Genomic DNA, 23,995 nt, shown 5'->3' with positions numbered 1-23,995 from the left:
TCGGCGTATAGCTCCGTGGAGCAAATAGCGGCCAGCATAACATGACCGGGGGGCCAACGCGAACAAACTCCACCGTGCTCAAATCATATTCCGTTGCAGTAATGGCCAGTTGCCCAAAAGTTCCATTTCCCATGGTCGTAGCTTGCGATATTCGACGTCGTCATATCCCAGCGTGTGCATCGTGAGGACCAAGTACCCAAAGCAGCAGAGCAAGGTATCAATCAACCCTTGGTCACAACTGTTCAAGGTTAGCATCTAATCAGACGTCTCTCAAAGGCGAGAAAACTTACCAATAGGGACAATAATAACTACCAGCAGGATGATGATACCAACAATCAGGCACATGCGCATCTTCATGTCCTTCCACCACATCTGCTTGCGAACTCTGTTGGCTCCCCGGCGGAAACCTTGCGCCGAGACGGCCAGGTTGTCGGTCTTGTCCTGAAGGGCATCGAGTCGCTCGCCACGTTGGGAAACCTTGTTGATGTTGTCCCGCATCACACCGACGGTGTCATCGATTTGCTGTGATATGTATTAGCATGTTGAACAGACATGAGTACTCTAGTGGCGCAAGCCGGGACTGCGATGGATTGCGAGAAGTCGATTCCGATCACTGCGAGCCGCTGGATCTGGAGGCCAAGCTCCGTTCGATGAGACGCCAGGCGTAAGCAAGGCTCCACGAGAGGAGGCCGAGCGATCCAGACTTGAGCTACTCGTATGCCAGCTGGCGACACTTTTCTTGGGGAAATCCAAGCTCCATAGAACATGGAATCGACCAGAACTGCGCAGCGAGCGGTTCGAGGCCGAAAGAGCGACCAGATTGCGACTTGTTCAATTGGCGCCCGTCGCCGAAAGGGGCAGGCTGTCATCATCGTCACGGGTCGCCAGATCTCGCAATCCGTACACATGGGCATCGCCGCGCATCACGGAAAAACATCAGAATCAACTTACAGCTTGGAGAGCCTGCGTCCTGGCATTGCCGCCAGCACCCTGTTGAGCACCGGCCTGGCCGCTGGGGATGTAGGGGTCGTAGGGGGCTTCCTGCTCGGGCATTTTGGCTGTAGTCGGGAGGTTACTGGGAAAATAGGTAGGTTGTATCGATCGGAGCGACGCAGAAATTGGCGATGCAAAGGTGATAGAGGTCGAGGTCGTGGAGTCGTGTGTGGTATGGTATGCGAGAGAGAAGAGGCTGGCGTAGAGAGGTTGGAGGTGGGAAGTTGATTGTGAGACGTTGCGCTGGCCAAGGCGAAACGAGTAAGGTTACTAAGTACCCAAGTTACGTAGGTTAGTAGGTAAGGTAGGTGGTAGTGGAGGTACGACCAGGTTGAAGGGCAGTGCTCCAGGGCTGTTTTTGGAGTGGGCGCGGGCGTTGCGAGGCGCTGCAGAGGGTGACGAGGCCTAGGCCTGGGCGGGCAACGCACGGAGACGGCGGGAACTTGAACTGAACTGGACGGGGGGGCCGGGCTTTTGCTGAGTTCGAATTGGCTGAATTGGCTGCCCGGTGACCACCTCTACCACCTACGGACTTGAAGTACCCCTCGTAGTCCTTCGGGTGCGTGCAGGCATCTATCTTTTTTCTTGGCGAGAGGCTTACGAAAACGCTCAAGGTGTTTGGTCTCTTGTGCTGCTTCTTTGACCAACTACTCATCAATAAAAGCCATGCGCAGGGAGCAGACACCCGCCAAAAAGGGGCCGTCCCCTTGCTTCTACTCTGCCGCAGCCTGCCTTCACCATGACCACAAGAACATGTACTGGACCCTCCACGCCAAGGCCCTGCTGCGAGGCTGGTAAGGAACCGGCTGATGACGGTCCCATGTGATGCCTCAGGTGCCAACTTTTCTACCCTTTTTAGGATGGAGGTGAGCGGATGGCCAAAGCGCCGACAGGCTGCGTATTCGGATCCCAGCAGTGGTTGTCGAAATTAAATACCCAATTTTACTATCACTTTCGCCTAAAAATGTTTGGTTATTTTACGCACCTTCATCCCCAGCCACCAGCCACGAGTTACCTCAGCCATGAATGAATCTTAGCTCAGCGCTTGCAAGCTGTCTCAAGGCTCATGCCCTCGGTTTCAGGCGCCACGGCAACCATGCTTAAAGATGAGACGCATATCATCTTATGCTGTGCATCCAGACAGGGCACTTGAAACGTCAAATAGCTGTCTTTTTCTGTTGATCAAACGCATCTATAAGTGCTTGCCACATCCGAATGCGCAATCAGGCATTGAATGCGCCTGGCATACGACGACTTACTCAGTGTGGCGAGACCTTCGCCATCTAGTCAGCCGATGAAGAACCCAAAGGAGAGAACCAAAACCTGCTGATGCCGCCATATGCACTCCCAGGGTGTAGAGGAAAGTGCAAAACTTCTCACCTTACAGTTCATGAACCTATTATGACTATGATCTTCAAGGAGTGTTGTCGGCGCATCGATCTTTGAATCTTCCCTCACCAATGGCCTCACATTGCCACGACTTGACTTCAATATTACGATAGGAGAGAACTCCTCCGAGACAGTGACATGGTGCTGAATATGAAATCGTCAGGATTGCGATGAAAAGTTTAGAAAATATACATGATACTTCTGTGACAGGCATGTTCGCCGTGAGCAACGTCATTCAGCGGAAGCATCGGGGAGGCATTGTCTCGTTTTCCCTCACCCGCACGGGAGCTCGGGTTTCAGGCTTAGCCCGACATATCAACTTAGACACAATAGACTCCCGAGAACTAAATGGTTCCGTGCTCTCAGATGCCGCCGTTCCCGATCATCCTGAGGCGCACATTTGAAACGCACCAGCCCAACTATCTCATCTGCCACCAAGTCTATGCGTAGGCAATTCTTATAGGAATCTCTTGGCCTTATTACATAACCTTCTCTCAGGATAGGAGAGAAACATCTAAGGCGAGATAGAGTGTTCTTAGAGTCTCCGTAAGGCATTTGCCCGTTTGTATTAAGACGCACAAGTTCCTTTGACACGCTTCGTTGTCACACTGAGATATAAGCCATGTGACATTGCTAATGCGGCATTATTAATATCTTCTCCCTTGTCCTTGATGATACTTGGGGCAGACGACCAGCAGTACTTGGTGCATCGCAGCATCTCTCGAGTCACGGTAGAACCTACTCCAACTCCTACACAACAGGTTTATCCTCAACTCCCTAGCTATCTCGCGGCAAGCTCCTTGAATTAAAGCATTAAGCAAGAGCTTTTTTACATCACCTCTTGCGAGAGAACTCCCTTCGAGTACTCGGCTTGATCTCCAATCACTATCCAGCCAACCGCTCATCCTTAAGCCTCTAAAACGAGGGCAGACGATCTCATCGAGAGCCAATTCGACTGCAAGGAGACTGAAGCCCATGTAATCACGTTCATATCCGTACACACAAAGCCAGGCTATCGAAGAACTTGATCGGATCCTCAGGCTACTCGGCCTTCTTAAGTGTGGGTGTGATATCCTCCTTTCCACTCAAAGCCAACGACATGGGGGGTCAGCCACGTCCCTTGAGGCATTACTACAAGTTCAGAAGTAAGCTTGTACTCCGTCGCATGCCTCCCAGTCCATGCGTACTTAATGCAAAGTGATGTGTCTCTTGTCAATGACGAGATATCAAGAACTGGCGGCCAAGGCAGTTCTCTACCTCTAGCACCGGGTCCTGGATCTAACATATTCCAATGCACAATTCTGAGCAACACCTGGCATTTGTACTATAGTATCTTGGCCAGCAAGTGAAGGAGCAAGATACTGCCATAACCCTCCCCCCCTCGCTCTCATTGCATCAATGTATACGAAAAGAGATAACCTTTTCTGAGGACCTCGGACTGGGGTGCTCCATTATGGCCTGCTCGATACCTGCCCGAGGCAAGGTAGCTGATAGCTGGTCAATAAGCTCAGCCACTGGCGCTGCGTAGGCAACGAAAAGCAGGCAGTTTGTAAGCGAAAAGCACTTGTGAAGAAAGGAGCAATTCGAGTGTTGTCGGCCTGGCAGACACTTGGTTGCTGATCTGAACGCCTAGACGACGGAATACATCACTGACTTGGACTAGTTGTCGTAGGCGAATACCGCGAGAACTCGCAAGGAGTTATTTGAGGTTGAGCCAGGGGTAATGGCCGGCCGGCGAGCCTTGAGAAATTCCCCTGAGACTTGAAACACAACCCCAGATGTAATTTGGAGGCAAGGATGTCAGAGAAATGACCAGATGGCCCGAAGACTTATGTCCATGCCTTTGGCACATTAAATATCCTCCGTTGTCCCCAGCACCAGGGCATAACTGGTGACGCGACCCCGGTGATAGTCTTGAGCCAGGTCGAGAGGCTCCGTGGTTAAAATAAAGGCATGCCCTATTGCGTCTCGTGTATCCATTCTCTATATCAACTCTTTTGGTTTCTGGAGAGTGGATTGTCATTCTGATTGGATGGCTGGGTTATGATCTCGCCCAGCGATCCTCAACATCCCGCGACCCTTCACTCTCTAGGATATATCTGAGACCATTACCACTCAAGGCCTTCATATGAAAGACAATTTCGCTTGGTTTGGTCCCCAAACCATGGATGAATGAACTAAAATATGTGATCATCGTGCACTGCGAAAGTCACCCATTCTCGAGCTACCATATGCCGTGATACAAGCGCTTGGTCGTGTTGCTAACACTCGATTAGGCATCACAGAGAGCCCTACCTGTTATTTCTATATCTTATTTTGGGTGTTCAGTCCCAGGGAGATTCTGTAGCAGTTGCACATTTGCAGTGTCTGGTGTATGACGTTACAGCAACTGGATCTATCTGTGAGGGAGACACAACATAAGCTGTAACAGTTTGAGAAGTAAAACTGGAGCAATTCCTTGGATGAATTCGCGCTGCGCTCATAAAATATGAATCTCGCAATAACACACCCACCAAAGGTGAGCGAGCATCGAGAGAGCAAAAAGAGATTGCTTGCTCACGCTCAATTGAGATGCATTGCTCGAGTCTTTGTCAGCAATAGCAGCAACCAATCAAATACGTCAGCCCCACCCGCACGCAAATGATTATTCGGCCGAGGATCCGAAGCGCCCAGGGCCGGCCGCTTCTGCCCCAAAAAGGTAATGCAACATCTTTCACGGACTCTCAGTTGTCACTCCACATCATGCACGCACATGCATGTTAGTGACGCGTTCGGCCACGTCGAAGCCGGTCGATAAATATGTGTCCATGGTCCCTGTTGCTGGGAATGTGATGCGGCGCGACTTGAAACCGCAAGCAGAAGGAAAGAGGCGGACGAGAATCCAGAGACAAAAACAAAGCCGAGCGTTCCACATCAAAAGATGGGGGCACAACAGAGGCAAGACAAGTCAAGACAGGTGGAACACTACGTCACAGCCTCGTTCAGCTTGTGGCCCCCGGCTCAATGCAAATTTCGGTTTTCGCATGGATGCCGGACATCCCATCAAGGTCAGTCCATGTCAGACGAGGCCAGGCCAGGCGAGTCGAGGGCAGCAAGAGAGTCTTTGTCCTGCTCCCTCCCAGCCACTCACGCACGCAGCCGATGCTTGATCTGTGGCCGAACAATGGCTTTTTGGTGTTGGCTTACTCACATGTTACCTAAACCACCATTATGCTTGTATTCTCCAAGTACCTACGGATACTTCGTATAAGCTTAGCAAAGCCACCGGTTGAAAGCTTGTCTCCGGTCTCCTAGCGGTTGCCCTACGCAGTAGGCTCCGTGCCTTACGAGTCTCTGATGAGAGATTCATTTCAAGCTTATCCCGTCTAGGCGGCACCTTTCCCAACGTAGACCCCGTATCGTCAAGGTGGAGCCGGGGACGCCATCCCAAGGTGCTCCCCTCGTATTGGGAAATCTCGTGGACTGGGCCAGGGGGTCATTGAGTGGGAATGATCGCTGGGCATCTCAGCCGATGGGTCTCGAATGGGCAGCCCTACCTATTATACGCGTTCGTCGGGGTGAGACTGGCGCTAGAAATGGCCGCTGACAGGTACCGCCAGCATGCGTGCAGAGGCTGTACACGATCCTCCTTGGCCCCTGGCCTGGCCCCGGGAAACGTCCTTTTTAGCTTTTTTGCTTTGCTGGTCCTCCTGTCAGAATGGGCTGGGATGTCCATCAGTGAGCTTCAACAACACGAGCCAGTCGTTCCGCTGCCCACTCACACAACTTTTGCCGTCCTTTTGTTGTCCTGTGCATACACGCACCACTCTGGGGTCCATCATCCTGTCTTGCCCTGTCTCTGTTTTTTATCTCTCACCTCTCTTCTTTTCACCTTCTGGATTCACAACCTTGGGTTCAGTTATATCCGATCCGTCCACTCGCTTGTAAAGTACCTACCTACCTAAACTACAGTACCTACAGTAGCTCCTTCCTTTCCCCTGGTTTCCCGCCCGCCGTTCTTTAGCCATCCCGGCCCCTCCGCTCAAGTTCAGGCGCCGCCCCCCTCCCTCCGCCCTTTGCCGTCATCCATACCATCCCATCCATCCAATCCTTTCTTGGTCACCTTTCTTGGTCGTCCATCTCACTCTTCTTCTTCGACGCACGGCTCGCCTTCTCGTCGCTTCATCCCTCCTCATGAAGCTCGATGCGCATTGTTGTCGTCGTTGAGCTCATCGTCGCTCACTTCTCTCTTTCGCCATGCGTCTGACATGGGGATCGGAGCCTAGGCTCGGGGCCGGCGCGCTCATGGCGACTCTGCTGATGATGCTCAATGGCCTCCTCGCCGCCGCCTACGAATTGGACCCCAACTCGACTTGTACGTTGCGCCCTGCCCTGACTTGATGTTGAAGACTGCCCAGGCAGGCTAACCTTTGAACCATCTCCAGCTTCCATCACGTCTATCGCAAAGGACATTGCCGCCGACTTGGTCGGCATGTATCACGGCCATGAGCCTGGCGGTACCCCAGGCCTGCTCCCCGAGCCTTACTACTGTACGTCGTTTCTTGAACCTTTGTGCCCCGGTGCTAATCGCTCTCACAGGGTGGTATACCGGTGCCATGATGGGATCCCTCATCGATTACTGGGCCTACACAGGCGACGACGAATACGTTGCCCTCACCAAGCAGGCACTGCTCTTCCAAGTCGGCGACCACAACGATTACATGCCCCTCAACCAGACCAGAACCGAAGGAAACGATGATCAGGGATTCTGGGGTCTCTCCGTCATGTCGGCCGCCGAATACAATTTTCCTCATCCTGAAGCCGATGAGCCGCAATGGCTCGCCCTCGCCCAGGCCGTCTTCAACACCCAAGCCGCTCGTTGGGATACCGAGCACTGTGGCGGTGGTTTGCGATGGCAGATCTTCCAGGTGCGTATAATTCTTGGTCAATTCTTAAACTTTCCTCGTCTTGCCTGTCAGGTTCCGTGGCGCTGTCTGAGCGCTTCTAGATCCTGGCCACCATCGCTCTACATGGTGTGGATGAAAGCTAATCAGCCGCCATTCTTGGACTTAGTGGAACAACGGTTACGACTACAAAAATTCCATTTCTCAAGCATGTTTCTTCGCCTTGGGCGCGCGTCTCGCCCTCTTTACCGGCAACAGCAGTTATGCAGACTGGGCCGAGACCACCTATGACTGGATGGAGAAAGTCAAATTCATCGACCCCAAGTCATTCTACGTGTATGACGGCGCTCATACTGGAAACTCGTGCTCGAAGATCGTGCCCTACCAGTTTTCGTACAACGCTGGCGGTTTCATCCTCGGCGCTGCCGCCATGTACAACTTTACCGAGAGCCAAGTCTGGAAGGATCGCCTTGACAACCTCCTCGAAGGTGTCAAGATCTTCTTTGCGGGCCCCGAAAAGAACATCATGTCAGAGGTCGCCTGTGAGCCCGTCAAACTTTGCAACCTCGATCAACAGTCTTTCAAGGCATATCTGAGCCGATGGCTAGCTGTCACTACTCAGTGGGCCCCGTACACTGCCGACATGATTATGCCTCTCCTGCGAACCTCAGCTGTCGCCGCGACGAAGGTCTGTACCGGAGGAAGCAACAAACGAATGTGTGGTCTTTACTGGACCAAGGACAAGTTTGAAGGTACTACGAGTGTCGGTCAGCAAATGGCCGCTTTGGAAGTCACTCTTTCGTGCATGATCCAGAGTCGACCCGCCCCCTTGACACAGGATACCGGAGGCACAAGTAAGGGTGACCCAGGTGGTGGCTCTGCGGATATTGGACGTACAACCCCTGAAGTCGACTGGGACCCCATTACTGGAGGAGACAAGGCAGGAGCTTCAATTCTCACAATTCTCCTCGCTGTTGGCCTCGTGGCCTTTACGGTTTGGATGTTCCTCGACGAGACATCAAATAAGGGCGTTGTTCCTCAGTTCCAGGGCTTCTCATCGTCAGTTGTTGCTGCGGTTACCACTCTGGCTGCTGGTGGAGGTCTCGCCGCGGCTCTGGGTTTCAGGCGCGAGAAGGACGAGGTCCGCGAAAAGCCCAGCATGATATTCCAAACGACAGGCGACCATAGCTCTCAGACAAGCGGTGACAAGCATATGGCCGTCGAGCGTCAACCAATCCCTGTTGGGGTTGTGCGCAGCGGAACCCCCGGTCAGCATCGTCGAGTGTCCAGCATGCCTTTGGGATGGCCACATAACCCAACAATGAGAGGAAGCGCCGCATATGACCCTGACGGTACCCACCCGGGATCAGGCCGACAGTCGCGGGTAGAATCCGAACGAGGAGAGTCGAGCAGTACCCCTAGCAGCTCTAACGAGGCCAATCGAAGCTACATCCCTCACGAGATCCCGGTAGGAACCGCTCTTCCTCTGTTTAACGACCCCAACCAAGCGTTCGATGGGAATGGAAAGGCTCCGGCTAGCGTGCAATCTGCCGAGCCCACCAGTAATGTGGCCGAAAATAACGATAAAGCCGTGGCAGTTGGTGGCGAGAATACAACAGTGCCCAGCCCCGAACAGGGAGGCATATCGGCCAGAGCGGAAGCGACTTCATCTGCAGAAGAGCAGGCTCACCCTGCCGAGACTCCTCAGAAAGGCAAGGCGGGCTCACCGGAGACGATTGGAGTAGCACATTAATTATTGGAACACGTCAGACAGCCAGTCAACTGTTTGAAAATCTTCAGGACTACGAGTTTTGGGTGATGTTGGACGATCAAGCAGGATCATAACGGACTTACTACTACTACATCTACATTCATGGACGGCGTTCAATGGTCAGGGCGCAAATTGGCAGGCAGCCTGTGAAACAGGCTTTGAACAATATATACATACGGCTGTCTACATGCATTGGCAGGCCGTTAGTCGCATCAACAATAAGGGGTTAAATCATGGCATGGGTATGACTGTCTTAGCCATTACTGTCCTTTTCTGCAGGAGAATCAAATATACGGAGATTGAAGTTTGATGGCCACATTGATATCACGTCAACGAGTGTGATAGAGCGGATCGTAGATGCACCCTAAGCTCTGTGTTTTCATAATTTATCGCTTCCTATCTAGCCACTGCAAGCTTTGCCCTACTCCCCAAGTATGGCGGTTGTTTCGTACTCAGCTAGACTTGTGATAGGTCTCCCGAACAGCCTCCTTCTCCCGCTCCAGAAACTCGTCAAACGAACTGAGAGGAATCCCCCACTTCTTTACCTCCTTCAGGCTAGTAAGCTTTCCCATGTCCCGCATAATAAGCTGCCCGGTGATAAACGGGTTGGTGTCCTTCTGGGCGTCGATCTCCTCGTCAGTCAGGTAGTTTGTCTTGAGCTCTCGACCCACGGCCTTGGAAAGCTTCTCCATAACCTCATCCGGGGTGAGCCATTCATCGGCGTACAGGATCTCCTTTTTGTGGAAGCGTTCCGGGTTCAGAAGCGCCTCGCCTCCGAACCTGCCGATCGTGACCGTGTCGACTTTAGGCAGGACGGTTGTGGGTGTGAGTGCCGTCGTCCAGACTCCGTCCTTGACGAGGCTCGGGTACATCATGACAAAGGGCTCGAAGTAATTTGCCATGAAGTTGCCAGGACGCAACACGGTCCAGTACTCAAAGCCGGCGGTACGGGTTTCGGTCTCGATGACTTGCTTGTTTCTCATGACTGTGTCGACAAAGCTACCAGGCTTCATGACCGTAAGCTTGTCAGGTTCATTTGCGCTGAACCCGCTGGAAAACACAGCGTGTTTAACCCCAGCCGCCTTGCCGGCGCTGTAGATGTTCTTAGCCCAGGTCCGCTCCTTGGTCAGGTCCGTGAAGTCGGGCATGAGGACCAGGAAGATGGCAGTGCAGCCAACCATGGCCGTCTCGATAGCTTCCTTGTTGTCATAGTCACCGGGAGTGAGCTTGACTCCGATGGACTCCAGGTCGTGGGCTTTCTTGGAGGTTGGGTCCCGGACGAGGGCGTGGACATCGACGTCCTTTGATCGAAGGTAGCGGGCTACAGCACCACCTTGGCAGCCAGTGGCACCACAAACGAAGACTGTAAGGTCTGACATGGTGAATAATGTTGGTTTATTTGTGCGGGAGGATAAAGTTCAGGTGTCTCTGCCTTCAAGCAACAAAACAAGTATTGTGTAAGTTGAGGTGAACTGCTATAGATGCTTTCTGAGTATCCTCAGTGCTTGGACGAAAGATGGCAGCCTTTATATCAAACCCCTTTTGAAAAATCCCGAACTCTCGCCCATTTCCGCTGAAGATCATCTCTGATGAGCCTCCGCCGGCCAAGGTCCGCTATTCCCGGCCCCGGCGGTTGTAGGTCCCGAGTCACCTTCACCGGGCGGAGTTCCGCCCAGGCCCACTTTTCCGGCGCACCTCCACTCTAGGCCCGATCTCTCACTCGCAAGTCTCACCTTGATCCTTCAACATCAAACACGACGCGTGCATCTCAGCCGCAGAGGCTCTAGCATTTCCTTTCTTCACATTCTCCGCATGCCAAAGTCTCCGCTGCGGACTTTTTTCCCATGTCTCTCACCGCTCGGGAACGCCGCAACCCTCCTCCACGGCGGAAGTCGTGCGCCGCCTGCACAAAGGCCAAGCGGCGCTGCGACTTTGCAGTACCGGCTTGTCTCCGATGCTCGCAGAGATGCATCCCCTGTCAATATCCTTCGCGAACTCCGCGAGGGCAGACCACGACGACGAATTCGTCAAGTTCGCCAGAGACCATCATGCCCGGCCTGCTGACGAATGAGTCGGCATCCTCTACGCCCCCGGCTGTCGGTCAACTCGATGAACCCATCGTGGATGACTTCAATGCTGTCATTGCGGATATTGATACCAACTTTAATGAACTGGCGTCTTTTGATGTTCCTCTTGACGACGCCACTTTGGACCTCATCCAGCCGTCTTTAGAGCTGTCACCCCCGTCTACCAAGGAGTTTGGTGCAATCCCAGAAGCCATCACAGGTCGCCTCAAATGGTCAATAGCAGAGATCCAAAAGGCCCCTTCTACCATGGTCCTCGAAAACCAGACCCCTTGGTGTCATGCTCTCCTGTACAAGAACGAAATGCCACGATCAATGCAGGGTAAGGTTCACATCTCCTCCGTCGGGTACTCACTAATACTTTCTGCAGACGCACATGCAGCCTGTGCACTGTATCTCGCAAAGAACCGAGTAAACTCCCCCTTCATCTTCCGTAGCATCGAGACCCGCGTCAATGATCTTCTATCAGCACCTCCACCCGTGACGCCGTTCGAGTGCCTTGCGCACACCCACGCTCTTCTCCTGTACCAAATCATCCGACTCTTTGACGGTGACATTGGCGCTAGAGCATCTGCAGAACGCATGATCCCCGCTATAGAGTCCTCGGCGATGGCTCTGTTTTCTCATGTGCAATTTGACTTGGACCGGACGTCCACCTGCTCCCTTCCCCTCTTCCCGATAGCCCCAACCAAGACATTCTGGATGGACTGGATCCTCCAAGAGTCTCTCCGACGCACACTTCTCTTCACATTCTATTTTATGCAGATCTACCGTATCATGGCCGGCTATAAAGGACTGCAGTGCGATGGGAGGATGGGGCTATGTCACTCCTGGACCCTGTCGGCACATCTATGGCATGCGCGTTCTCCGCTAGCTTTTGCAGAGGCTTGGATGAACAAGAAGCATTTGGTAGTGACAGATGCGCTGTTTGGCAAAGTACTCCAGGAGGCGATGGCCCATGATATAGACGTGCTTGGGCGTATTTTCATCTCGTCCCTTCTGGGGGTGGATGAAGCGGAGGGATGGTTTGCGAGCAGAGGTGGGAAACTCTAGGCTGGGATGAGCTTGTTGAGACACTTCCAAGAGGGATTGACCGATATGGATGAAGTCACCAGTGTGTACGAGTTTGATTGAGATACCTATGCCCTGGACAAGGTTAAAACTATGATCCAGTAGAATGAAAGCTTAGAAGGCTATGATCATGATCAACTTCGGACATTATTATTTTCAAGGTGACTCTCTCGACGAGCATCCCTTCCCTCTGAGAATCATTCGAGAGAGTCTGGGGCCCCTGTCGACATAGCCAGAATTGGCAACACTAGGTAACAAGCAACAGCGGGTTTAGCTCAGTTGGGAGAGCGTCAGACTGAAGTCAAACTTCAATCATCCGATATCTGAAGGTCGTGTGTTCGATCCACACAAACCGCAAACCTTTCTTTTTTGCGCTTGTTCACGATTTAGTTCAATGCGCAGAACTAGCTGGCCATCTATCTATTTTTAGAATTGTACATTTAACTTTAACTTTTGCCTCACTGGAAGGAACCTGGTCGCGGAGTGCCAGCTTTTCTCAATCACTTGCAGCCCAAAGAATGATGCTCGTAAACGGCCCTGCATCGGCCCAGATTCCCAATCCGCTCACTCCCTGGACCCTGAAGTAATTAACCAAGTGTCATACAAGAACCACCTCTTGATCCATAAAGATTAAGTAAACTAACGGGATCCAGTAGTTCGTCTTGAAATCCGCCAATGACCTTGATGAGGTCGTCCGATTCATGGGTCGAATGTGGGCGGCCGGAAGTCGGCGGATAGTAACCCCGGTCTCATTCGCGATCCTGCGCCCAAGTTTATCAAGGTCCATGTCTTACATCCCCTTTAAAGCGTCGGCGATAGCCTCCGTGACAGATGTGCCACTTCTCGTGCCTCACCAACCCCTCCTGAGGTCTCGCCATCATGTCACTGCAAGGATTTGACACAAGCCCCTCTCGCGGGGACCGCGACAATGCCTCGTTCCTCTCCCCTATCGCATACGACGACGATGCTTCATCAATCCACACCCGTAGCGACCAGGACACGGACAGCGACGACGATGAGCTTATTTCCCGCGCCAGAAATAGCCGGGAGCTTCGCGCCCACGATCGCATCGTATTGATGGAGGAGGAAGATATCGATCGGCTTGTTACCGATACCAGAAAAAAGCAGGAAAGAGAGCGTCGTGGCTCCGGACTCGCCGTACCCGCCTTTAAAAAGATGTTTGGACGTCGAGGAAGCAATTCAGGCACTTTTCAGCTCAACAGCTCGACCGAAGACCTTGTGTCCGAAAAGAGAAGCGCTCGACGTCAGAGGAGACAGAAGAAGCGTGAGAAGCTAGTGGAGGATGCGCAACATGGAGAAGATGGACAGTTGATGTACGAGATGGAAGAGGGAGGGATGAAGGAAGGCAGCTCCACCGGCGAGAGCAGTGAGAGGGACGATAGTGATGAGATTGACCGACACCATCTCAATCTCATTGCCGAGGCCAAGGCCCAGAGACGTCGCAGCTGGCGCCGCTGGGTCTTTATCCATTCCCTCATCGCGATTGGCTTTGCGATCCTCATCTTGATGGCCTGGAAGCTGTCCAAGAATCGCAAGGTCAAACCCCTGAAGCAGGCGCTGGTGAGCAACGGTACCGCCCTCTTCGCGCCCACGACCCTCATCATCAGCTTGGATGGTTTCCGCGCCGACTTCCTCCAGCGCGGCCTGACACCAACGCTGAACTCATTCATCGCAGAGGGCGTGTCGCCAAAGTGGATGCATCCTTCTTTCCCCTCCGTCACGTTTCCGAACCACTACACACTTGCGACTGGTCTGTACCCAGAGTCCCACGGCATTGTCAGTAACACATTCTGGGACCCCGAGCTTCAGGCTCAGTTCTTCTATACCGATCCAAACCGTAGTCTAGATCCCAAGTGGTGGGGAGGAGAGCCATTCTGGGTGACGGCCGAGAAGCAAGGAGTCCGAAGTGCCATCCACATGTGGCCCGGAAGCGAGGCGCATGTTCTGCACAAGGACCCAAGCATTCTGGACAAGTTCAACCAAAAGGAGACGCTTGACAACAAAGTCTCGAGGATCATGCAATTCCTTGATATGCCCGGCCTGGAAGACAAGACGGCAGATGTCAAGGATATGCGACCTCAACTGATTGCCTCCTATGTGCCTCACGTTGACTCCAACGGACACAAGTTTGGCCCTAACAGCACTGAGATCCGTGATACTATCGAGAAGGTGGATACCATGCTGAGCAACGTCTTCAAGGGCCTCGAGGAGAGAAACCTGACAAAGATTGTCAACGTCATTGTGGTGTCGGATCATGGCATGGCAACGACGGATATCTCCCGGCTGATCCAGCTCGAGGACCTCATCGATACCGATAAGATCGAGCACATCGACGGGTGGCCGTTGTACGGTCTGCGCCCCAAGAATCTTGATGACCTTCAAGGACTCTACGATCAGCTCAAGGAAAAGTCCAAGTCGAACCCAAATTACGAGGTCTATCTTCGAGACGTCGACATGCCCGAGCGATACCATTTCTCCAAGCATCACCGCATCGCTCCCCTGTGGGTGGTACCGAAAACAGGTTGGGCTATTGTCACCAAAAAGGAGTTTGATGTCAAGGAGGGACAGAAGAAGAAGCTCGTGTACCACCCCCGTGGTCTTCACGGCTACGATCATGAGCATCCGCTGATGAGGGCCATTTTCATTGCCCGCGGCCCTGCATTCCCACACCCAGCAAACAGTCAAGTTGACGTGTTCCGTAAGTCAAGACCCGAGAAAACTGGCAGTTTCGTAACTAACAGGGCACAAACAGAAAATATCGAGGTGTACAACATGCTGTGCGACTCCGTCGGCATTGAGCCGGCTCCCAACAACGGCACCCTGCGACTACCGCTGAAGCCCGTTGGTCTGCACAAGCCTGAGGAGACGCCCGAGGAGCCAGCAGACCCCGTGTCCACGCATGAGGCAGAGTCGTCTGGGTCCAAGGAGCCGGCTCGCCCAACCATTCCAGAAAAGCCGTCGCAACCTACGCGACCGACAGTCCCTGAGAAGCCGAAGCAACCTGAACGGCCAACGGTGCCGGTGGCGCCGTCAAAGCCGGCAGAGGCCAGCGTGTCTCAGGCGTCCAGCAAGTCGGCAAAGCCTTCAAAGTCGGCGGCTCCATCGTCCAAAGAAGGTGATGAAGATGAGGACAGTGATAGCGACAGCGACGGCGAAGACGAGGATGAAGAAGAGGAGGGTTGGTGGGATTGGATTACTCACAAGGCGAGCAAGGTCTGGCACAAGCTGACCGGAGAAGACTCGGATTAGTGCTGTTTTTGTGGATATGGATAGATGGGCTGTACTGTAATTACTGGCGTTTGGGCGGATAGCGACTGATATTTTCAAGCGGCGTTTGAAGCCTAATGTAGAGCTGGGCGGATGGGCCAATATACCCAGCATGGATACATGATTTCAACTCATCCATCCCGCCTCTTCTCCATTTTTCCTTCCTCAGAGACGTGTCCTTGCAGGCAGCAGCAGCGCCCGTCGTCTGACAGCATTGTACATTGGGAGCCTGCCTTGCGAGGTTGACTTGCAGTGTCTCTGGTTGGTGGGGTTGGCCACCTATGGCTGAGCTGAGTCTTGGGCACACGCACAGGCATAGGCGAGGAGGTTGAAAAAGCATGATTCATAGGTTGCCTTTATATGCAGGCGAGCCATCAGTCCTCTGAAAAGGGATAAAATATGGAGACGGCATGGGGAGCCTCAGCATCTTGACATTCGACAGGCCAGGTATCAGAAACTCGGCGAAGCATGATCGTGAATGACAACACTGAGACGTCGTTGACGAGGAGATGGCTACAAAAGAGCCAGCCAAGAAATGTAAAAAAGGCTTTTTGTAAACGTGAATGTACCAAAATCACGGCATTGGAGCAATTAATTCCCTATGAAGTGTGGTTTTTCGACCTCGACCTAGAATCTGGCGCCCGGGCCCTTTAATTGCCTCCCGTCGGGTGCTGCCCAGGCATCTATCCCCCGCCATCAGCTCCGCCGGGCAACCAAAGCTACAGGTCCAGGGCGGATTCAGTGGATCCCCTCCCCCGCTAGCGGCACCCTCGCACCGGGTCAACCACTATAACTCCCCACGCTCCAATCCAATTGATCCCTCCTCCGCACCTGCTGCAGCGCGACGCGTGACGCGGCTCTAGCTCCTTCCACACCATCGGGTACAGCACCTACAACGATTACCTACACATTCACAATCCTAATCTGTGTTCAAACCTACCCGGCAGGAGGTGCCCGGTTTTTTTTCAAGCATCCACCATCCATCAATATTCAGCTCATCAGCTCGCGAAACAACAAAGAGGGGAATAAAGAAAAGGAACGCCGGTTCGCCTGGGCTGTGTCTCGTCTCCATTCAATAATCTACCGATCGCAACGGCCTGCTCTTTGTTCCACACATCCGTTGTCATTGGTGCACACCTCATACTCTTGAGTACCGTGCCGTACAGGACTGGACTGGACAGTACCTCGTCTCCTCCGCCAACGCCCATGGGCGGCTCCTTGCCTCGTTTGGCCCGCCCTCTCTCTGACCTGACCGACCGGTGCCTGGCGTGCCTCGTTCTGCGTCACATTGGATCCCAGCCTGAACCCATCACATCCATCACATCCATCACATCCCTGGTGTGCTGTCCTGCTGCAGCAGGCGTCAAGCGAAAACAAAAATGTCTGATGCCGACGGCGCTTCCATGAGCGTCGACGAGATCAACGAGGAGTTGACCATTCAAAAGGTCATTCTCGACTCGCTCGTCGACCAAAATCTCGCAAGCGTTGAGGACATGAGAGAAGATGCCCGCCAGGAGATTGCTCGACTAAAGAAGCTCCTCCACGCCGCCAAGAAGAAGCAACAGCCGCAAGAGTCTACGCCTCGTAAGTTGGCACAGCCTGGTCACCCCCGGCCCTTTTCATGATACACAGTTACCGCGGGGATCGCTGTTCTGAAGGCTGACTGACTGACTTTTGATGTGTGCAGAGCCTCAGCCTACCACGCCCGTCAGAAACCAAGAGGCATCCCGGTCTGTTTCAGGTACGGGCATCCGTTTGTTCTCTGTTTTCCTGTCTCAGTACCTATACGGTTGACCGTCATTAAACCATAATTTGCCTCACCCTGCCTCTTAATCTTGACTCTACCCATCTCCGTCGCATCTACTCCTGTAAACCCTCCATCCATTTCTTATCCCACCCGTTTCTTACATCTCTCTTCCTTCCCCAAACACCCCCCAAACGACTCCTCAAAGGACCTGGCCTGAGCTGGTACATCTAACGTACAAAGACGCCCCAGAGCCTTATCCTTCTTTGTCTTGCTTGCCCTACCTTTCAACCCACACAAGCCACATTTTCCCACTGCACAGACAGCTATTTCACTCAACTTTGACCTGAGATTCTGTCCTAAAACAGGTGGCATCGCCATCTGATACTTCACCTCTCACTTGAGTCCTCGCTGACCTTGCTCCTCAAGAATATCGAAAGCCTGGGGATCGCCAAGTCATGTACACCCCCTCAACAAACAACCAGAGCTTCAGCGAGCTCGGATCATACTCGTTGCCTAATCGAAAACGGGGTGTTGATTCCGCTCGTCTCTCTACTCATGGAACACAGCCCAAGACACGCAGGGTGTCTCCGATGCCGTCTGGAGATCCCTTTTCTACCGCTCCAGCCCAACTGGACTTTAGCCAGATAGACTTCATCGACCTTACTGGGTAAGCTACCTGTCTCACAGGCCAAACCTCAAGGATGTGGACTGATGCGGCCTAACCAGGGACGACGATGATATCGGTTCTGAAATCGTTGCTCAGCAAATCAAGGCCGAGAAGCAACGAGACCAGGAAAGGGCAGACCTGGAGTATGCGCTGATGCTCTCCCAAGGATCGCCAGGCCCAGCTTCGACTAACTTGTCTCCTCACAACAACGCTTTCACAAGAATCATGAATAGCCAACCACCCGCTGCCAGCTCACAGGGCTTTGACTTTGACTTTAGCAATGACGACTGGAACGCAACCCCTGGACCATCCAACCGAACTCCAGTACCAAAAGTCGAGAATCCCGGCCTCTTCATCCCGGGTGCATATGATGCGAGCTGGGATGATCCGTTTGCCTCGGGGCCCTCAACCAGTTCCACTGCTAGAAGCAATGGGGTTCACAGCTCGGCAGGAACCGGCCCTCCGAACACGCCTTATGGGAACGTCCAAGGAGGTCGACCTATTAAGAATGAGTCGGCACTTATGTCAGACTTCGCTAACAGTGTTGCGATGGCTGAAGCTGCCCGCCTCGGCCAAAGTGTCCCCCAATCCGGGTTTCCTGGCTTTGGACACCCTAACGGCAGTTATTCTAATGGAATTCCACACCGTGGCGCTCCCTGGTCTGGTGTTCCAAGCGTTCCCGGTTCGTCCTCGGGGCATGCCTCGTCTCTTGCTGATATCATCACCAAAACGAACATGTTCGACTATACCAGCGGCATGGACAGCTACGGGAACCCATTGCCCGAGCGACTCTCGGATTTTATCCAAGATGCCTACCACGACCCCAGAATGACTGAGAAGGACCTGGACAATCTCCTCCAGAACATTCGACCTGACATGGACATCCCGGAGATGAATCGCGACGGTACACCGGCTGGATTAAAGAGACCACTGTACCCCCACCAAGAGCTCGCTCTAACCTGGATGAAGAAGATGGAGGCGGGGTCGAACAAAGGTGGTATTCTTGCTGACGACATGGGTCTGGGAAAGACCATCTCGACCCTTGCGCTGCTTCTGTCTCGCCCAGCAACCACCCGCCCCAAGGTTAGTCAAGCTCTTTTTATCCATAGGTATCTTTGCTAACTTGGTAGACAACCTTGATCGTCGGACCTGTGGCACTTATTCGTCAGTGGGAGGAAGAGATCGCCACCAAGACGAAGCTCTCTCATCGCCTTTCGGTCTTTGTGTACCACAACCGCAAAACTACAACTGACGAGCTGCTCAAGTACGACGTGGTCTTGACTACTTACGGCACAGTTGCGCAGGAACTCAAGAAACTTGACAAGTACATGGAGGACAACCGTGGCCGAAACATTGACATGAATGACAAGGCTTTACTCGTCAAGTGCCCTCTGCTGCACCCAGCAAAGGCAAAGTTTTACCGCATTGTCCTCGACGAGGCGCAGTGCATCAAGAACAAGGACACGAGAACCGCCAAGGCGTGTACCCAACTGCGAGCAACGTACCGATGGTGTCTCACAGGAACCCCCATGATGAACGGAGTCCTGGAGCTCTACTCGCTGCTGAACTTCCTTAGGATCAAGCCGTACAACCAGTGGGAAGAGTTCCGCCAGGCGTTTGGTATTCTCTTTGGTCGGAACGGTGATCCGAAGAGCGTCGCAATGAAGAGACTGCGAGCGCTTCTCCAGGCCATCATGCTTCGACGCAAGAAGAATTCAGAACTCGATGGAAAGCCCATCCTGAAGCTCCCCGACAAGACTGAAGAAATTGTCTATGCGGAATTGTCGCCCGAGGAACGTGACTTCTACGACCAGCTGGAAAAGAATGCCCAGGTGCAGTTCAGCAAGTACCTCCGCGCCGGAAGCATTGGAAAGAATTACTCAAACATCCTGGTCCTCTTGCTTCGAATGCGTCAGGCATGTTGCCACCCACATCTCAATCTCGATGTGGACGACGCGGCCCCAAACTCGACCATCTCAAACGAGGAGAAGGAAGAGTTGGTCAGGTCTTTGGATCGAGCCATTGTGGAGCGAATCAAGGGCATTGAAGGCTTCGAATGCCCCATTTGTTACGATGCTGTCCCGTGCCCCAGTTTCTTCATCCCTTGCGGACACGACAGCTGTAGCGAATGTCTTGTTCGCATTGCCGAGAATGCCTCAACCCTTAATCTGCAGGAAGGGAGTGAGAGTAGCCGGGCTAAGTGCCCTGTGTGCCGTGGCCCATTCGACCCCAGCAAATGCTTCTCCTACGACATCTTTCAGAAGATTCACATGCCCGAGTCAGTTGTGGAGAAGCCTGATGAGGAAGGCCAAGAAGAGGACGATTCATCAGATGATTCGGAAGAATCAGAATCGGATTATTCCTCAGATGACGAGATCGACCACAAGGGAAACCTAAGGGATTTCATCGTTAACGACGAGTTCTCGGACGAGGAAGATACCAAGAAACCAGCAAAGGCCAAGAAGAAGAGCAAAGATAAGGGCAAGGGCAAAGGAAAAGGCAAGAAGAAGGCATCTGACATCAAGCCTTCGATGCTCAAGACCCTTCGCAAGGAGGCTTCCAAGAACCGTGATGCGTACAAAAAGTACATGCGATACTTGCGCAAGACGTGGGAGCCGGCGGCCAAGGTGACGGCATGCATGGATCTGCTGAAGCAGATCAACGAAACAGGAGAGAAGACGATCGTCTTTTCCCAGTGGACTTTGTTGCTTGACCTCCTCCAGGTGGCCATGTCTCACGAGAAGCTGGAAAAGCCAGAGAGATACGACGGGTCCATGTCGGCCACACATCGCAACATCGCAGCCCGCAACTTCCGGGATCGAAAGGACGTCAAGGTGATGTTGGTGTCTCTCCGAGCTGGCAATGCAGGTCTGAACCTGACGGCAGCGTCGCGAGTCATCATCATGGACCCCTTCTGGAACCCGTACATTGAGATGCAGGCTGTTGATCGTGCCTATCGAATCGGCCAGCAGAAGGAGGTCAAGGTGTACCGCATCTTGACGAAGAAGACAGTCGAGGACCGAATTGTGGCCCTGCAAAACCAGAAAAAGGAGATCGTCGAAGCAGCTCTTGACGAGAACGAGGGCAGACAGATTGCGCGTCTGGGCACGAACGAGCTCAAGTTCCTCTTTAATACGCGCTGAGGGACCAGGCGACGCCGACGACTTGAACGACTCGGTGACAACAGACGAATCATGACCACTTCCAGGCAGCGTCATGAGGATACACAGATTTGTTTTACTGCATGGTCACCGCATTGTGTGACGGAAACACGGATCGGGGAAACACGGAAAGGGACAATGGATGCTTTAGACGGCAACGGAGTTGTGGTTCTGACCTCGGCCTTGTGAGGGAGCCGCAATACAGAGGCAGTTTTGGGTTGACTGGGCTGGGTATTATTCAGCACGGGGAGCACATGGAGAAACACTATGGGAACTTATGATTCACGACAAAGGCATCTTCAGGGATGGACTGGAGGATGGTATTTGGTGATATTACTTTTTCAAGATGGATGGCATGGCCGGACAGTCAATGCCGATGGAAGCATCCTGCAAAGATGGTCTAGAGCAGATGAAGTACCGACGAATTAGAGCAAGCGGACATATTTTGATAACTGAAGCATCATATGAATGAGAATGTGAACGAACAGGGACAAGGTGTAGGCATGCCTGAAACGGGTGTATTCTCTTGGAATAGCTTATATGCGAAAATGGGTATATCCCCAACTGGTATGCTAAAAGTAACTATGCCCCGGATTTAATCTTGCCAAACGCCATTGAAATCGCTTGAACCACTACTTTTCATGTCCCATCATAGGCAAGGCCTCTCAAGTATTGAGCGAGTCTGGAGTAGCCAGCAGCCAACCCCTGATGCCTACAGGTTGCTCCTCACTCGGGAAACGCCCTCTTGGCCTCGCGCTGGACAATGTCCTGCAGACTCGCTGGCTCGGGGGTGGTGTCAGGATTCCACTCCCACTCCTGTCGTAGAGTCTTACCCTCGACCTGGGAGGTGCCCGTGACGAGCAGCTTGGGGTCGCGGGTGAGGGCGAAGCGCATCTCGAACTCCTCCTTATCGGCGTCGCGGATGGAGTCGCCCTTAATGCTCTTGACCCACCGGGTGCTCGAGGGAGACGAGGCGAGCAGGGAGCGGAAGTGCTCGGCCAGGACGCGGGCGGTGGCGGTGCTGAGGTAGTCGTGTAGGGCGTCCGGGGTCGGGTATCCTTCTCGGAAGGGGGCGCAGATGCGGGCGATGAGCGAGTTTGGAGGGGTGGTCACTTGGTAGTAGGTGGCAGTGACGGGGAAGAGAAAGGTGCGGCCGCGGACGTCCATGACGGCACCGGGGACGAGGGTGAGCCGGAGGTTGAAGTCGATGGGAGGGATGATATTGCGGACCATGGCCCCCGGAACCGAACTCGGGGGCGCCCTCAAGTCCGCCGGGTCCGGGTCCGAGACCCGGGGCGTCAGCAAGATAAAGTTGGCGGGGAGGCCGGCGTGCCGGAGAGACTGAACGATGCGGCCGACGTAGGTGGTGGCATTGATCAGGTGGCGGTAGTGCATGAAGTAGGCGATGACGGGCCGGACGAGGGTGTGTATATTCTGGCCTCGCGTGCGAGTGACATGAGGCGGTATAGGGCGTGTCCTGATGAGCTCGGCATGGCGATGAGCCGAGGTGAGGAGGATGTGAAGTGAGATGGCCGCCATCTCGGCGAGGTGGTTGTCAGGTAGAGACTCATCCAGCAACGGCTGTGAGCCCAGAGGCACAAGCTCAATGGTCAGCTTGGACTTGGATGTGGGATCCAAGTCGCACGTCAGGCGGGAGCCGTCGGGCTTGACATCGTATGCGGCCAGATTACGAGCCTCGCGCCTGATCTCGTACCAGAGCTCCTGCGAGAAGATGGTGTTGCGGGCCTCGAGGACTCGCGCCTCCAGGGGGGCATCGTCCGTCGTTTGCGCGGGGAGGGCAGAGCGGCCTGTGACCTTGCCGTCTTTCTCGAGGGTCACGACGAGTCGTTCTGATACGCCGCCCAGTCGGCCACAGTCGAGCTGGACTGCACCGTCGTCTCCTCTCCGCATAGGAGCGAGACCGTTGTTTCTGAAATCGGATGCAGCTGTTTACCGTATGAGCAAGAGACCGTTGTTTGTAGTATTGCACCAACCTTCTGAGAAGCCAAATCGAACACCGAGCGTGTGCCTCTCCTTGGGGACCCTTGATATAGACCACCCATTCTTCTGAACCGCCACAATCTCATCCCAGTACCTCCCCTCTGCCGCAATCTCCTTCTGCAGGAACTTGCAGGCCTCCTCGGCGGCGTCGCGCGTCTTGTTGACCTTCATGATGGTCCAGCCCACGGCCACGTCCTCGTGATCCTTGGCCTTTGCCGGCGACACGGTCGGGTCGTCGAGCTTGTCGAAGCCCATGGTGCCGATGCCCGCGATGTCGCGCAGGCCCTGCGACAGCGTGACGCCGGCCTGCGTGGGGTTCTGCTTGGAGAGGAGGAGGGAGAGGAAGTCGAGCGTGAGGAAGGCTGTGTTTCCGGCGATGCTGCGAGAGAGAGAGAGATTAGCGCGTGCCGCACATGTCTAGACCAAAGTTGACTTGCTCAATGTTTCTCAACACCTCCATGCGCACCTCCTGAGGATCCCTCTCTACCTCTTGATCCTCGTCTTCGTCGTCCTCATCCTGACCGGTCTCGGCCATGTCCACGTCCTTGTCCTCGGCAGCATCCCCATTGGCGGCGTCGTGTGCGGCAATCTCCTCGCGCAGCTTGTCCTCGGACAGAGCTCTGAAGCCGCCGGGCTGGGCATTGACGCGGGCGATGAAGTCTGCGATGTTCTTGGGCCTGCGGTCGGCGACGGGGTTCGGCCGCAGCGAGAGCGGCTGGTCGTCGTGACCTGGAGCCATGGCGAGGGTGGATGAACTCCTCTTGTCGATGGTCTATTCGTATTCGTACGCGGTGAGGACTTGAATATTAACTGATCATGGGCACGGATGTGGTTGTTGAAGTTGTTTAATTCATGACCGTTCGAGGCTAGCCCAGCCTTGATGCTTGCTTGTGCTTGGAGCTCTCAAGCGGCATGACGGCGGGGCTCCATCCATTGTTGC

The 23,995-nt window shown here is 53.7% G+C and overlaps 7 protein-coding genes across 7 annotated transcripts; 4 read left to right on the top strand and 3 right to left on the bottom strand.

Annotated features, from left to right (window-relative positions):
- Positions 1 to 221: 221 nt before the first annotated feature.
- Positions 222 to 1,254, bottom strand: NCS57_00419100 (Synaptobrevin 2; the record flags this gene model as incomplete). The annotated part of the gene is made up of 3 exons (XM_053054161.1): positions 952 to 1,254; positions 291 to 522; positions 222 to 238 (listed from the first exon to the last, which is right to left on the bottom strand). Exons 1-3 carry the CDS (start codon positions 1,051 to 1,053, stop codon positions 222 to 224), a joined length of 351 nt encoding a protein of 116 aa, XP_052916321.1. The 5' UTR covers positions 1,054 to 1,254.
- Positions 1,255 to 6,618: 5,364 nt separating this feature from the next.
- Positions 6,619 to 9,018, top strand: NCS57_00419000 (Mannan endo-1,6-alpha-mannosidase; the record flags this gene model as incomplete). The annotated part of the gene is made up of 4 exons (XM_053054160.1): positions 6,619 to 6,736; positions 6,807 to 6,911; positions 6,961 to 7,289; positions 7,435 to 9,018. 4 exons carry the CDS (start codon positions 6,619 to 6,621, stop codon positions 9,016 to 9,018), a joined length of 2,136 nt encoding a protein of 711 aa, XP_052916320.1.
- Positions 9,019 to 9,488: 470 nt separating this feature from the next.
- NCS57_00418900 (NmrA domain-containing protein) lies at positions 9,489 to 10,415 on the bottom strand (the record flags this gene model as incomplete). The annotated part of the gene is made up of 1 exon (XM_053054159.1): positions 9,489 to 10,415. The coding sequence occupies one exon, from the start codon at positions 10,413 to 10,415 to the stop codon at positions 9,489 to 9,491; it is 927 nt and encodes a 308-aa protein (XP_052916319.1).
- A 465-nt stretch (positions 10,416 to 10,880) lies between these two features.
- NCS57_00418800 (Zn(2)-C6 fungal-type domain-containing protein) lies at positions 10,881 to 12,173 on the top strand (the record flags this gene model as incomplete). The annotated part of the gene is made up of 2 exons (XM_053054158.1): positions 10,881 to 11,442; positions 11,491 to 12,173. The coding sequence occupies 2 exons, from the start codon at positions 10,881 to 10,883 to the stop codon at positions 12,171 to 12,173; spliced, it is 1,245 nt and encodes a 414-aa protein (XP_052916318.1).
- Positions 12,174 to 13,070: 897 nt separating this feature from the next.
- On the top strand, positions 13,071 to 15,461 carry NCS57_00418700 (uncharacterized protein; the record flags this gene model as incomplete). Its single annotated transcript, XM_053054157.1, has 2 exons — positions 13,071 to 14,910; positions 14,965 to 15,461. 2 exons carry the CDS (start codon positions 13,071 to 13,073, stop codon positions 15,459 to 15,461), a joined length of 2,337 nt encoding a protein of 778 aa, XP_052916317.1.
- Positions 15,462 to 16,858: 1,397 nt separating this feature from the next.
- NCS57_00418600 (uncharacterized protein) lies at positions 16,859 to 21,036 on the top strand (the record flags this gene model as incomplete). The annotated part of the gene is made up of 5 exons (XM_053054156.1): positions 16,859 to 17,063; positions 17,167 to 17,220; positions 17,653 to 17,893; positions 17,953 to 18,976; positions 19,024 to 21,036. The coding sequence occupies 5 exons, from the start codon at positions 16,859 to 16,861 to the stop codon at positions 21,034 to 21,036; spliced, it is 3,537 nt and encodes a 1,178-aa protein (XP_052916316.1).
- Positions 21,037 to 21,780: 744 nt separating this feature from the next.
- NCS57_00418500 (Mediator of RNA polymerase II transcription subunit 17) lies at positions 21,781 to 23,794 on the bottom strand (the record flags this gene model as incomplete). The annotated part of the gene is made up of 3 exons (XM_053054155.1): positions 21,781 to 23,000; positions 23,049 to 23,434; positions 23,469 to 23,794. The coding sequence occupies 3 exons, from the start codon at positions 23,792 to 23,794 to the stop codon at positions 21,781 to 21,783; spliced, it is 1,932 nt and encodes a 643-aa protein (XP_052916315.1).
- Between the last annotated feature and the right edge of the window lie 201 nt (positions 23,795 to 23,995).

This window comes from Fusarium keratoplasticum, chromosome 3, assembly GCF_025433545.1.
Source record: "Fusarium keratoplasticum isolate Fu6.1 chromosome 3, whole genome shotgun sequence".
Taxonomy (NCBI): domain Eukaryota; kingdom Fungi; phylum Ascomycota; class Sordariomycetes; order Hypocreales; family Nectriaceae; genus Fusarium; species Fusarium keratoplasticum.
Note: the sequence above shows the minus strand (reverse complement) of the source record. Positions and strands in the feature narration are given on the sequence as shown.